Source organism: Channa argus, chromosome 9, assembly GCF_033026475.1.
Source record: "Channa argus isolate prfri chromosome 9, Channa argus male v1.0, whole genome shotgun sequence".
Classification (NCBI taxonomy): domain Eukaryota; kingdom Metazoa; phylum Chordata; class Actinopteri; order Anabantiformes; family Channidae; genus Channa; species Channa argus.
Window position 1 is genome coordinate 8,833,532 of NC_090205.1, and position 14,027 is coordinate 8,847,558.

General features: G+C 40.0%; 2 protein-coding genes and 2 non-coding genes across 5 annotated transcripts; 3 read left to right on the forward strand and 1 right to left on the reverse strand.

The window, feature by feature from the left end:
• Window positions 1-1,336: 1,336 nt before the first annotated feature.
• LOC137133306 (uncharacterized) lies at window positions 1,337-4,267 on the forward strand. Its single transcript, XM_067516797.1, has 4 exons — window positions 1,337-1,866; window positions 2,746-2,869; window positions 2,950-3,157; window positions 3,616-4,267. Exons 1-4 carry the CDS (start codon window positions 1,567-1,569, stop codon window positions 3,917-3,919), a joined length of 936 nt encoding a protein of 311 aa, XP_067372898.1. The 5' UTR covers window positions 1,337-1,566; the 3' UTR covers window positions 3,920-4,267.
• A 135-nt stretch (window positions 4,268-4,402) lies between these two features.
• Window positions 4,403-9,103, reverse strand: dhrs12 (dehydrogenase/reductase (SDR family) member 12). Of its 2 annotated transcripts, XM_067516795.1 has the most exons (10): window positions 8,940-9,103; window positions 8,196-8,329; window positions 7,827-7,909; window positions 7,170-7,262; window positions 6,994-7,075; window positions 6,530-6,591; window positions 6,332-6,436; window positions 6,166-6,256; window positions 5,960-6,097; window positions 4,403-5,368 (listed from the first exon to the last, which is right to left on the reverse strand). In XM_067516795.1, exons 1-10 carry the CDS (start codon window positions 8,993-8,995, stop codon window positions 5,256-5,258), a joined length of 957 nt encoding a protein of 318 aa, XP_067372896.1. In that variant the 5' UTR covers window positions 8,996-9,103; the 3' UTR covers window positions 4,403-5,255. The 2 variants fall into 2 exon arrangements, with proteins under 2 accessions (XP_067372896.1, XP_067372897.1); XM_067516796.1 differs by lacking the exons at window positions 7,827-7,909; window positions 8,940-9,103 and having other exon boundaries at window positions 8,196-8,334.
• A 216-nt stretch (window positions 9,104-9,319) lies between these two features.
• trnal-caa (transfer RNA leucine (anticodon CAA)) lies at window positions 9,320-9,427 on the forward strand. Its single transcript has 2 exons — window positions 9,320-9,357; window positions 9,382-9,427. It is a non-coding gene; the product is annotated as a tRNA-Leu (tRNA).
• A 580-nt stretch (window positions 9,428-10,007) lies between these two features.
• On the forward strand, window positions 10,008-10,117 carry trnal-caa (transfer RNA leucine (anticodon CAA)). Its single transcript has 2 exons — window positions 10,008-10,045; window positions 10,072-10,117. It is a non-coding gene; the product is annotated as a tRNA-Leu (tRNA).
• Window positions 10,118-14,027: the final 3,910 nt, after the last annotated feature.

Consider the following 14,027-nt stretch of genomic DNA (forward strand, 5'->3'; position numbering starts at 1 on the left):
ATTCACACCTACAGGCAATTTAGAGACACCAATGAACCTAACATGCAGGTCTTTGTTCTGTGAGAGGAAACTGGAGTAACCAGAGGAAACCCATGCAAGCACAGGGAGAACATTTCTCCTCTCAGAAAGGTCACAGCTGATAGGGACCTTCCAGCTGTTAGGTGGCTGCACTAATCACACCACCGCCAAACTGCTCCCAATGACGTCTTAGGAGCAGTGGTCTTGGTTTGAAACATTAGGCAAGTGACTGTACGAATATAAAAAAACCTTGCTGAACTGTTCCTAGCAATACTTACACTTATCTCAGACAATTGTTTTGATACTACATCATCGGATATTATACCAGTAGCATCTTTCCAAGGTTTCCGTGTTGGTGTGCTCAGCATGAATGACTGGAATTTTAGGAGAGTACTTGACTGTCATATGGCAACTCTTGACTGACTGCAAGTCTGAAAAACTGAAGTGCAATGAATACGTGATCTTATCAAATCCTTGTAATCAATCCAAGCAATTATATCCAAACATGGACGTATTTTGGACGTATTGGTCATATAGACATTGTAAGCAATACTTACCAAGCTAATTAGTTTTTCTGTGACATAACATTAATATGAAGCTCCTGTCAGCATTAGCACCAACACAAACAGGTCAGCCGCAGGTTCAAACACTGAATACAAAATAATGCTTTTTAATTTAAGTTTTTCACATGAAAGTCTGAGCTTTCCTGTATCTCTCTCTTGCAAGTTTTGATTTGCTTTGACCCACTTAGGGGTACGGGACTCCACGGACTTTCCCCGTGTGCTGCCTGCTGGTCCCTCAAACCGTGGTTGCGCGGTCCAGCCCCGCCCACATTTGTGCTACGTTCAGCACGTGTGGGGAATTCCTGCCAATTGCCGATGTACTTCTTCCCAGCCATTACAAACTCCATAGTGTGAGCAACGGGATAACACAATCTGAACCGAAGGTTCCTCTTAATGATGTCATCTGGAGGCGTTTCCTTTAGTAGCTCCGTCTTGGAAGTCTTGATTTCCTTTGTTCAAACAATGATAATGATACAAACAATGATAAAAGACAGAACAAATAGTGTTTGCTTTTTCTTGCTGCCTTCACAGATGAAAAAGTATGTGTTGTCATGTTGATTCAGCATAATGATGTTTCAGTGAGGTATTACTGGAATTATTTATCGACATTATTTAAGAAAGTGCTAGATACTTGGTACAATGTCTTGAAATTAGTGCTATATTTAACTTTAATAAAATTGCAATGTTGCAGCTGCGACGAAGTACATTGCCAATTGGCAGGAATCCGAAATTGCCCACAAGTTATAAACGTAGCACAAATGTGGGCGGGGCTGGACCGCGCAACCACGGTTTGAGCGACCCGTAGCCAGTAGCACACGGGGAAAGCATTAGCATAGTCCCACCCGTGGAGTCCCGTACCCCCCTCAGTGGGTCGGTCTATACGCCCGTATCTGCACCTAGCTAGCTAGATGCCCAGCTAGAGACATCATGATCTAAGGTTAGTGCGGCACTGTACATCTTCCACATTGCTTGCGTCACTAGCACGATGGCTAAAGCTACCGGAGGGAAGAAGCACAAGAGATGCTATGTTGTTGGCTGCAGGGAAGAGCACAAGTCGCTGCATCTTCCTCCATTCTCGGACGGAACAAGAGCTAAGTGGTTGGACTTCATTTTCGATGGTAAAGTTCCGGACAGCATGGTAAAATACTTATTTGTGTGTGCTAACCACTTTGCCAGCGACTGCTTCAGTAACCTGGGGCAGTACAATGCAGGACTGGCCGGGAAGCTGCTTCTCGTAGAGGGATCGATACCAACTCTTAGAGGGAAAGCTGCCGAAAACGAAAGTGTATGTATAATAATGTAATGATATAATGATAATGTAATGATAGATATCAGTATTTTTGTACATGCAAAGTAATCTCAGAGTGTGTATGGGAAGTTACGCTTTGCATGATAAACGGTGATTTACTCTGTGGGTTTAGTTTAGAGCGTAAATGTACAATAATGCTTTTAAACTTCCCTCTGAATTTTTCATCACTATGCGTTTAGATAATGTCAGTTGGAGGCGCTCTGGAAAAGCAGGTTGACCATCATTACAAACTCTATAGTGTCAGCAACGAGATAACACAATCTGAGCTGAAGGTTCCTCCTAGTGATGTCATCTGGAGGCATTTTTCCAGCTAACAGTACAGAGATATTTTAATATAGGGAAGTCAGAGGGACGTTTAGTGGCATTTATGTACATGTAATACCCACACTGGAACCAAATTAACCAACTTAAATATCAGCCCAGACCGGGGCAGATGTTTAAATAGGGTGGCACATTTGGAAAAGGATTTAAAAAGGTTTTAAACTCAATTTTGAGAACCATAGGCTAATAGTGTATTTATAAAGTGTTCAGTGTCAGAAATGTTAAATATGTAACATATCTACCATTTTTAACTGTCATAAACAAATAATAGCCCTTTAAATCTGACTGGGTACTATTGATACAAAATGTTGTGACATCCTGTTCTGCCGAGTCTTCAGTATTTATTGTTTTGTTAAAGTGTTGAAAGACGGTCAGTGAATAATATTGTTTCGAAATGGAAAAGCTTGCACAGGACAAAAGTACAGTTAAGATATTATATTTCCATTGATGTTTGTCATCACTATTTTTGGATCGAACGTATATTTCACCTTCACGTCGAGTGAATCTTACAGGGTTTTGATTGGTTCTGTTTAGGCAAGTGCATCTGGAAAGGCGTCTTTTTTTACTCATGTGGCCTGTCAGACAGACCCACTTGCAACGCACGCCACGGGAACCCAGCTGTCTTTGAGAACCTTACAGCCTCACTTCAGAAGTAGAGGTTTGTTCTTACTCATTTTACTACTTAGTAGAATATTATGAGACTGGGTTCTACAGGCTTAATATTTTTATTTTCAAAAGGCACACAGACTACTGAGTCCTACAATGATGTTGTGGATGGCAGCTCGTGTGCTGCTAAAACACCAGCCAAGAAGGCGCGCTTAGAACTGGAGCAGGAAGAGGACATTTCATTAGACGGCAGCTCACCAATAGAAGTTACAGATCCTTGGGATTCCACTCATGACCCAGCGGATCCTGTAACAGTGTTGTCTGAATCACAAGACGCTACGTAAGATCCTCTAATTACTTTGTTTAATAATATTCTAATAAATTCTATAGGCTAATCTGGGATTTGTATCATGTCTGCAGAACTTGGTTTGTTTGTTACACATGGACTAGGCAAAAAAGACCCTACAGCTAATCAGGTAGCCCCTTAACTCTGACTAAGGTTGGTTGATCGTCCTGGGTACATTTAATTTAGAAATGACATGAATAGACTTTTGTGGACTTTTGTGTTTGTGAACAGTAGAATTTATCAGTTCTCAATGTAAATGAATGCTGATGCTGCCACTTTAGAGGACTTTTAAAGTAAGGCAAGTTCAACTGACATTTAGAGACAAAGAAACCTTGTGGACTTGTTTGCTCATCCTTGACAGATTCCTATCAACTTAATTTTCCACTTCAGTTAGTTTTGTAGCATGTACTAGAATAACTGATATTAGTAGCTGATATTGAATTCTCTAACAGAATGGAAGCTTCACTCCAAGTCAATAAAACACCCACATACAATGTGAACGAGGACTGCCTGCTGGAGCTGTTTCAGTTCTGCCCTGTGTGTCAGCGTGCCTCAGACGTGTGGACAAGAAGGTCGGGCACATTCATATCGGTGGAACAGAAGTGCCGGCACTGCCAGCTCTCTAGGAGGTGGAACAGTCAGCCGTTCCTCGGAAGCACTCCAGCGGAGAACACGCAACCTCCTGCTGCTGTCAGTGTCAATGGCATTTCTTTCCTCAAGCTTGAGAAGGTACAGTATAGAAATGTGACTTTATAATCAGAATATCCTTTTCTGTTGTTTCTGCTACTGTTTTCAATATTATATAAAGTTGTCTACGGGAAGAGAATAATCAACTTCAGTAAAACATTAAAGTGAAAACTACAATTACCTTTGACAACTGACATTTTGTGACTCTAAATCTTTTTAAACAGACACCCTGGTCTATTTGTGTTTAGGGTTAGCTATATTTTACACAGGTACCAGCAGTCCAGTATCAGCAGATCACTTTCAAAATAAAAGTGGCAGTTTAGCTTATATGCTTTTCTTAGTTTTTTTGGGTGGGGTGGGGTGGGGTGGGGTTGGGTGGGGGAAAGCAGTGTTGAAGCAGCTGATCTAAAGTAAAAATACCTACAATAACACCAAGCTATAATATATAGCATCACACACACACACACACACACACACACACACACACAATAGAACAATACTATGATTAATACTAGTACTACCACTAATAATAATGAAGATAAATAAGCAAACTAGTCTGTAGTTATTTATTTTTGCTGGGAGCACTGATTCTGGTTATACATTTAGTTTCCTATAGCACCATGTGTGACTAGGAGCTGCTCGAGACCAGGCAGAGGTAACTGTTGAGAGGCAGTTAAAACTGGGCTCTGGATAAGCACAGTGACACTTGGCTTGTTGGCCTTCTTCTGCTGCCTTCATACAACCGCAAGCAAATCGTCCTTGGTCCTTCAACGTCTCCTTGTGTTTTCCTCTAGCGTAGCATCACGTCTCATCGGTGAAACAAATTACTCAAACAAATCTAAATTTGACTGTAATCCTTTATACGTTGTACACAATCCAAAAAAAAAAAAACTTTGCTTGAGTCTGAATCACATCATAAGTTGTGTTTCTCCACCCATCTAGGTGGGAGAGACAGTAGTTGGTCTCACAACAAAACGCTAGGATGACCCATGACCCCACTTTGGGTCAGTTATACAGGGGCAGTCGCTTAGGCGAGGCGAATTTGCACAGCTCTGACACTAGCTCTGGAGGTAGTGTACCGGAAGGTCAACCTTGAACCCCATTGGCGGTTTGGTACCTTACATACAATATGACGAGGCAGCATATAGGTGAAGTAAACCTTCCTTAAAAGAGCAGCATGTAATGGGCAGTTTTCAAGTTTTAAGAATGGAGCGATTATTTCCTCGAGTTTTTTTTAGCTTTTTAATCAGTTACTAAATTATAAACTCAACAACTGGAAAAGATTCTGCTGTTTGGGCTCAGTAAAAAATAAAAATAAAGTTATGGAAAAAAAAAAAGGGCTCATGTTAACATTAATAATAATTAGAAAGGTGTGATAGGTTTTAAAAAGACTACTGGAGACATTTTAAGGTTTGAACTTGAGAGCAAATTCCTCTAGTGCTGCCAGAAGCTTCTCCTCCTCTTGTGGCGTGGACCTGGAATATGCCAGTGGCAGGTGTGTTGGAACTGGTTTGCGATCTAGAAGACATTGAAATAAGAGACAACAGAAAACATATTAAACCACAACCGCAGGATTTTTGTTTTTCTACCTTTTCAAATTATCTCTATACTCCGTCCTAAGAGTTTCCTCCTCACCTAAGGAAGGACCGACATTCATTCTGCTGGACAGTTGAGGGCAGAACAAGCTCTGAACAAGCTTAACAAGGTTCATATTATCAACACCATCAGTTTACATGTTAAACTTCCAGCTAAAGCAACATTAGCAATGATTTTGATGTAATTTAAGTTTGTGTCAACAGATAATGTAAATAAAAGCCTGCACATGTGTAACGGGTGTAACAGTTTGTCTGCTGAAAAAAAGCTGCATATTGCTGCAGACCGAATGTACTGGAAATCGACAGCTCAGGCTGTACAGAGCCAAAATGTTCGGTAGAGTGCACAAGAATTCTCTGTGGCTTGCTCCCAAGTCAATGTGACATCCATTCTCATAATGTTTCTATGCCAGGAGTTATACTTTTAGAGAGGTAGCGCTGTAGTACCTGTAAAAAAAAATACATGTAAAAATGTTTTTACAAGGTGCTGCAAAGACTGATATGATTTGTCACTGACCCTGGAAGAAGAGTCCACTCGGCTGCTTTATGGCAGCTGAAGACACAGCGAGCCACACCGTCGTATCAGCCCCCATGGCCTCGGTCCTCAATCTGGACTGCATCTTAGCGTGGAATGAAGGCATGGATGTCTTTACAGCTACAGAGAGAAAAGGTAGTGTCAAGTAAACAGAAAGGGAGGCTGCTTGATTTTACAGCTTCCATTACCTGGTGTGTCTGCCCAGCCAGGGTGCATGCAGGAGAAGTGGATTTCTTCGTGCTGAGATGCCCATCTCTCCGTCAGAATCACCTGCTGTCTCTGTCGCAGAAGAAACGTCATAAAACTTCAACAAACATGCAAACGCGCAACACTGACATCTGGTAAATCCTTTACTTTGTTCTGAGCGTAGGCCATGGTGCCGTCAAACGTCCCCTTCTCGAACTGGAGGTCATCCACATTTAGCTTCTGTGTGAGCATGCCGCCCGATGACACGGTAATCTGGTGTGAGACAGAAAATATCTTGTTTTACTTTAATCAAAGACACAAATAAATGAGTGTCTGCCAATCACGCTCAGTAGAAATTGAACCCACCACTCTCGGGTCTTCAACCTTCTTTAGTGCAGGCATCAGTGCAGTGGTGAGAATGTATGTACCTGGAAATCAAGGACAGACTCAAGTAACGCGTAATGTAAATGTAAATGTAACGCTTGTCTGCACCATCTACTATAGCTGAGAATACGGACACCGTTATTTTATTTTTAATTAACGCTGTCAGGTATGAAATGCTTAGGTGGATTCTGCTTGTACAGCCTGGTTTGTTAAACTGTTATTTTCTTTAATTTATACTGTCCCTTCATTCGGAAACATCCTTTGTTAAAGATTTATAGTGAAGATCAGATAGTTTCTGAGTTTCATTGAAACTTCTTCCAATTTAACACAATTTTAACTTAAGAGTTTTGTCAAATGAAAAAAAACTAGTACATCTTAAAATATTGATTTTGTTTATTTATGAATGAAAGTCACATATTCTACTAGAAAATGTTTGTTATTCTTACCAAGTGTATTTGTGGCAAAGTTCTTCTCCAAACCTTCTTCCGTTAACTCTCTCTGGTTGACCATACAGCCTGCATTGTTAATCTGGTGAACAAACAACAAGTGAATGAATTGAATAAAATAAAAAATAAAAAAACAGGGTTGTCTGTTAAATCTATACAAATCTGCAGATACCTACCAGCACATGTACAGTGTTGTGTTCTGCAAAGTTCTGGGTGAACTCCCACACTTGTCTCGCACTGGACATGTCAACAATGTGGATGTGAACATTCTGCCAATAAATATGAAAGTAACAAGTATTACATTTCTTTTCATACAGACTGAAATTTAACTTCCTGTTGTAAATAGAAAAATTTTCCATGTGCCTCTTGGTATTTGACTAATCGGATTAATTATTTGTTTCGTTTACTTCACACGTTTACTTTAATCACATGTTCTTAGAGTGTGATGCCTTGTTTTCTGTGACAACCAGTGCCAAATTGAACAAAGTGTGACATTGTTTTCTTGATAAACTATTGAATGTCAATTTGACACTATGAGACCCAGATAACAAGTGTTTTGCCTTTCAGCAAATACGAGTGCCACAATAGTGCAGTTGCTTGAAACAACATACAATGTAAAACTATAAACCCTACAGACAAAAACAAATGTTTGACAAGTAAACATGCATCTTTCCAGTTGCATGCACAGCGCTCCCTGCTGGACATATTATGTAACGACATCAGTTCTGCATTTCTTTTGCATTTCTGCCAGTCAAACCTTTAGCAGCAAAAAATAAAAGGTGAAACCTCAGGGAAAGCAACAGACAATGCTAAATATTTAACATATTTCTAACCTGATTTTTACTCTTTTCCACAATCTCATCTTTGGCAGCTTCTGCTCGCTCCTTGTTTCGACAAACCAAGTGAACAGTTCCCCCTGCAAAATTTAAAATCCGCCACATCACTGGATGAGTCTGCAGAAAATTTTATCCCCTTAAAAATGTAACCTCAATCAATGAAACTTTTCTATTGAATTGCTGTTGCAGGATTAAACAGGATGCTACACCACACAAAAAGCATGTCCTAAACATACAAATACAAATATAAAATGTAAAGATAATTCACGGGTAGAAAGCAGGCAATCAGTGTAGACACTTTACACCCTGTTATCTCCTGTTATCAAAGTACTATGACCCAAAACCTTTCAACCTTCAACCACTTACCTCTGTTGGCGACCTCCTGTGCTGTGGCCTTTCCGATCCCACTGTTGGCACCCGTTATCACGAAGGCTCTCCCACTCAGGTTTACATCAAGGTCTCCTGGAGCAAAATGTTTCGCTGCTGCTTCATAGCCACTTCTGTCGGGAGCCACAGTGGTACAGTGAATGCACCTCACTTGTGTTACCAGGATCTGATGTAACACTGAGATGCCGCATTTACTTTTCAGCAGACGTTCAAACTCTATTTAACTTTCTGCAAGAATACAGCATTTTTATTTGCTTGTCCCACTCATTATATGTGAGGACTTCATAATTTCTTTGTGTGGGCTACTGGATTAACTTCAAAACAGCCTTAAATTGATAATTAGGTACAAATTAACGTCTTTTCAAAATTTGTTAATTTAGGAAAATTCAATTGGCTCTTGTCGTATCACCACATTTAAAATACAGTCGCACAAAATACCGTTGAGGTCTCTAATATCCAGGGGGCTGCATGAAAAAAGCGACATATTTGAGATGTAATCTGGACCTTTTACAAACAAAAAGCAACAATAGTCAGACTAAAATTAACTATAAGTGTGAAATAAAATACGGAATACGATACACATTCTATCATATGTTATGGCGTGAAAGCAGCGCTGTTTAACCTTTAGAATACTTTGTAAAACCAATTCTTAAGTTGATTCAAGGGGGTGGGGTTACGTAAATCTTACACAACGTTTGAGTAAAAATCATACTCTCCACTTACTTTGTATACTCCTGGAGTCCTTTCACAAACCAAACCGCATTCCTGTAAATTGACATCTTCAACACAAATCTTTCTAGTCAGTGTCTCCACACGAAGGTAAAACCTGCGGTCCAGTGTTTATGTTTCATAAAGACGACTGACGGTGGTTACGTACTGACATAGGAAGTCACGTGTTTTACAACCGGAAGTTAATTTTCTAGCGCCGCTGTACGTACATCAATGGTAAACAGCAGCGTAATAGACGATCGTTCAAAATTAAGGTTCAGAAATAAAAACAAATCATTTCAGTGGATGGGGAGAAGCAATTTTATACAAATCAACTATGTAATAACCATAGATTGAGATACTTAAATTATTGACTCACTCTTATTAGATCAGTTGTCAGGATGGCCGAGTGGTCTAAGGCGCCAGACTCAAGGTGAAACCTTCCTAAAGCAGGGACTTCTGGTCTCCGAATGGAGGCGTGGGTTCGAATCCCACTTCTGACAAAGTTTTTTTCCCCTTTTATGTGACCCTTTATTATTTAAAAAAAAAAACACCATTGAGGTTTGCGTCGAAAGCACACGAAGTGTCTTAAATTCCGAGTCCAAGATGTTACAAAGAGCTAAATTGTTTTTACTTGAAAATATTTTTACTTTATCCGGTTGTTGTGGTTTATTAAACTGTTATTTTTTCCACCCAGCAAACCTGAGGAATATGATATTTCATCTCAATTTACGAAAACTAGAAGTCTCTAAATGGGTTTTGTTTTGTTTGGACTCAATAACAAGCCAAGACGTCACCGCCCATCTCTCCGTTTGTAGATGTCAAAGCTATTTAGTGGAGACCATGTTCATTTAAAAAGGAGTTTTTCTTTCTGTCAGAAAACACGATGGCGACTTAAAATTACTTTAACGATCCGTCTTTTAAAAACTCGTTACATTTGTATCGTTACCGAGTCTTCAGTGCCGATGTCATACATGGTACTTACACGTCACGGCGTAAAGAAAAAGATACGAAGAACAAAAAAGCTTCACACTGTAGGCAGAAGCAGTCAAACAAACGTCTTGCTCACAAGTAGGCATGATTGTCAGGATGGCCGAGCGGTCTAAGGCGCCAGACTCAAGGTGGAAAACCTTCCTAAGAACGGGACTTCTGGTCTCCGAATGGAGGCGTGGGTTCGAATCCCACTTCTGACAATACTTTTGTTTTCTCTGTCCACACACGCTACTTCAAAACTGGATGTACACATTTTACGTTTACTACTGAAGAAGAAAGCCGAATACTTACAGAAATGACACAGAAACAATAAATAGACCATTGATGAAATAAAAAAAAAAACCTTATCTCTCACACTCTCCCATTGTAAGAATACGGAACTCTCTTTTGCAGGTGTCCAGTTTGTCCATCAGATCACTTAAGTTGGACTCGGAGGTGCGGATTTTGAGGCAGGTGGTTCATTTCTTACGTTCGTCAGAGGACAGTGACCATAAGTGACGCCTGTCAAATCATGACACATAAATAAAATTCTATCGAATGCCTGCTTGCTTTAAACCAACAAAGCATGTGAGCATAACGCTATGATTAACTCTATGGTTAATCTTTCATCAAATACAATAAATAATCAAATACAATAATAGACCTATTCAATTATTCAATATTCAATTTTTTTAGATTGTTATTTATTTATTTAATCAATTTCCAGCCTCCACGTTGTTTTTATGTACACCTGCAAGCATCTCATACAGATTTGTTTTCGCCCACAAAAGGTTCATTTTACAGTTATACAGCAACAAGCTCCACATCCGGAGCTTATGCTTTGTAGCTTCATCTTCATTATCGTTCTAAAATTTTTCTCTCCACGTACAATTTATATTTACACGTCTCTTTATTCTCCTCTTTTAACAGACCCTATAATATAACAATAGAGTTGTTCTATAATCTGCAAGCGTTGCCGGTGGTTTGGTCTTTGTAGCTTCATCTTTTCACCAGCAGATGGCGTTACGTTTTCTTCAGCAGTCATGAAAAAGTCATTATGAAATACTATCTCTGACAACAGTCCTCTAATAAATGCTACTTCGAGTAAAAAAAAAAAAAAACGTAGACACGTAGTAGTTACTTTGAAGCTTTTAGAGAGGTATTAATAATTTTGGCTGTTGAATGCCAATACCTTCACTGACATATATACATGTGTATATGTCATATATATATATGGTTCGCACAGGGATTTATGAGCTAGAGACCCTTCAAGTTCGTAAAATGTAGGCTAAATTTTCAGAGGAGTTGAAGCAGCACCTCAAGCTTTTCATAATTTGGGGGTGAGGGAGCCCTTTGATTGGACAATTTAAAATCAGATTGCGGTGTAAAAACTTGCTACCTGTGGCAGGTGTACTTTCAGTATTAACATCAGTGTAGGAACTTTGGGCGTTAAGCTCCAACTTTTTTAATTTACACAAGCATTTGGTCACAGTGTCCACTGTAACTATCACTTTTTCACAGATTTTATACTTGCTTTGTTTAAACTGGAAAAACTAACTAGAATTTATCATGCACACTTTTTTCTTTTTTTTTTTTTCTTTTCTTTTATTTTGCAGATTTACAAATTCCTAACTGAAAAAAATCTCATTGACCCGATCCTACACTTAAAAAGGCCCGGATACGGTTTTTTAAATGTGAGACTTGTTTCTCTCATGTTCGAATTATGTGGTTTGATTTCTCTCCAATCCGGAAACAAGGTCGAGTGCGTCAAATCCCGCGCATCTGACGGCCCATAAACCCTCAGACCTTCCACTTGTGGCCTTAATTGGGCAGCTTTAAGTGAGGCGACGCGGTTGAGCTTCTGGTTTTCCCAGTGGGTCAGTTAAGTCTTGTCAGGCGGCAGAGCCGGAAGCCGAATGCGGACTATGGCGTCCGCACTAACTGCTTGGGTTTGGATTTGTTTGATTCTAGCCCGGCTGAGAAACGCAGAAAGCCGGTTCGCACACGGACGTTTGGCCGCTTTGGACGAGTTTTATGACGGTAATGAGGAGCCGTTTGAGGCGGCTCCTTTAGACTGGACCGAAAGAAGATTCTCAGCGGCCATTTGGAACTTTCTTCAAGGTGATGAGACAATTAAGTCAATTAAATTGTGTTTTTAAAAGAAATGAAAATGAAATCATCATCATCTGAAATCATTTCCTGTAAACTTTATTTCTTACATAGTTTTATTGTGGGCCGACGTTTAGAAAATGCTTTTTGCCACTTGTGTCGTTCTTTAGTCAAACAAAATCCACTTTTTAAGTCACCATGTAGGGATATAGTTGGTTTGAGGCAGGAAGTTTCAATACGTAGACCCGAGATAATTAGACTGTATTTTCTGTACTACATACAGCCGATCATGAACCTGTTTGCGATTCATACCTAAGGCCTAATAGGTCCACGGGTCCCCAGGACACGGTCTGTTAGTATGAGGCCTGGGCCTCCTATCAACATCAATTGGCTTCTGCAAATACCATAACTCACTTGAGGCTTCCCACCTTACCTGAAAAGACCGCCCCTGTTTTGCTTACACAGATGATGGGGAGAGTCAAGTAAAAGGAAAAAACCCAACTTTAATTTGGCCCATAAAACAATTGTTTGACTATTTCATGCTCACTTTTTCTGATCTCCTCCAAACTCAGGGAAACAATTTGGCAAAAATGGCAAAGGGAGACGAGCTGGTTTGGCAACACCAAACCTGCAAACACTTCATATAGTGACTATTATGGTTTCTTTCTGGGACTGTTTTAATTAAAAAATAGTCAGTTTTCTTTCTTTTTGTCTAACTGAAAAGAGAAATGAAGTCATTGTGTGTTGGCTAATAGAGCCTATAAGTGTGACCAACTACAGCGTCAAGAATACTGGTTCATCCTGTAAAACTGTGTCCTCAAGAAAAAGTGCTGCCATCTTTTTTTATTTTAAGTTATCCTTTTGATAATGAGCATTTTAAGATTGGCGTCACATCCGCCGCCGCCTCATGTGCCGCCTGCTCTCCATCCACCGGGATTATCTGCAACATGAAAAGAGCACTGAGGCAAAATTGAGCCAGCTGTTGTGACCGGAAAACTCCTGTGTATCCTATGTCCGCTGTACTACAAAAAAATACCCTGTCCTAGTTCTTTCCAATTCAATTGGGCATTTCATGTGAGTCATTTGATGATGTCAGAACAAAGTCCACACAAGCTGTATTATTCAAAAGTAGTTTAACTAAACATGCCAAGAATACGCAGCAGCCAAGTCAGAAGAGTAAAGAAGGATGCAAACAAAACAAGATGACCAAGGTTGGCGGAGTCCTCCCTATTCTCAATACTATCCCCGTCGTGTCGTGATCCTCTGTATTGTGTTAGCACCAAGTGTCCTAAGGAGTAACTTGTAAGACTTGTATCTTACCTATAGTTCCAGGGGCATCGGATTTTAACCAGCCACTGTATCGGTGCAGTCATGGAGCGCTCTTCCTCCGCATTTCGCTTATCCGATACTCAAATCTGCATTTAGGAGGTATGTTTGATTTCTCCACCAGCAGTTGGTATAATTGCAGCTTTTTTTTTTTCAAAAGGGTGTATAAGCTGGTGTCAGAAGCCTGAAGTGATCAATGTTTTTTCACAGATGGAGTACAGTTGTTGTCCTTACCTAAAAGATGCCATGTCTCCATTAGTGTTTATAAGTGGTGGTTGATGGTTAAGCTCCCCTATACTAGCTGCCACCCAGCAATACAGGTAAAATCTATCTTTACCCCAAACTAATGGCTCTATGCATGATAAAAGTTCCTGTGCCTTGGTTAATGTGATTGCTGCACTTCTGTGCTGCAGCATGGTATAATGCTTGTAGTTGGCACTGCCAGCTTGTTTTCATAAAGGAGAAATCAGAAGAACTTTTATTGCATTTAGTTACATGTAATACCCAAACTAGAGATAAAAGAAGGCACCCTTTCCCTCTGTGTCAACTGAAATTCATTTTCTTTATCCCCAGACTGGAGATGATACTGGTTTCCAGTCATTAAAACTGAATTACTATGACCACCTGCTACAGAGAAACATGACAGGCATAGCTGTCTGTGAGAATCCAGTAAGGCTGACACAAGCAGCATCACTG

Coding starts and splice junctions, on each gene's coding strand:
- dhrs12 (XM_067516795.1), bottom strand. CDS start 8,995: ATGTCAATTTACAGGAATGCGGTTTGGTTTGTGAAAGGACTCCAGGAG. Junction 8,330..8,939: donor GGACTCCAGGAGTATACAAA/GTAAGTGGAGAG, acceptor GGCTCCCGACAG/AAGTGGCTATGAAGCAGCAG. Junction 7,263..7,826: donor TGGAAAAGAGTAAAAATCAG/GTTAGAAATATG, acceptor ATTTATTGGCAG/AATGTTCACATCCACATTGT.
- LOC137133306 (XM_067516797.1), top strand. CDS start 1,567: ATGGCTAAAGCTACCGGAGGGAAGAAGCACAAGAGATGCTATGTTGTT. Junction 1,867..2,745: donor AAGCTGCCGAAAACGAAAGT/GTATGTATAATA, acceptor GGTTCTGTTTAG/GCAAGTGCATCTGGAAAGGC. Junction 2,870..2,949: donor GCCTCACTTCAGAAGTAGAG/GTTTGTTCTTAC, acceptor TATTTTCAAAAG/GCACACAGACTACTGAGTCC.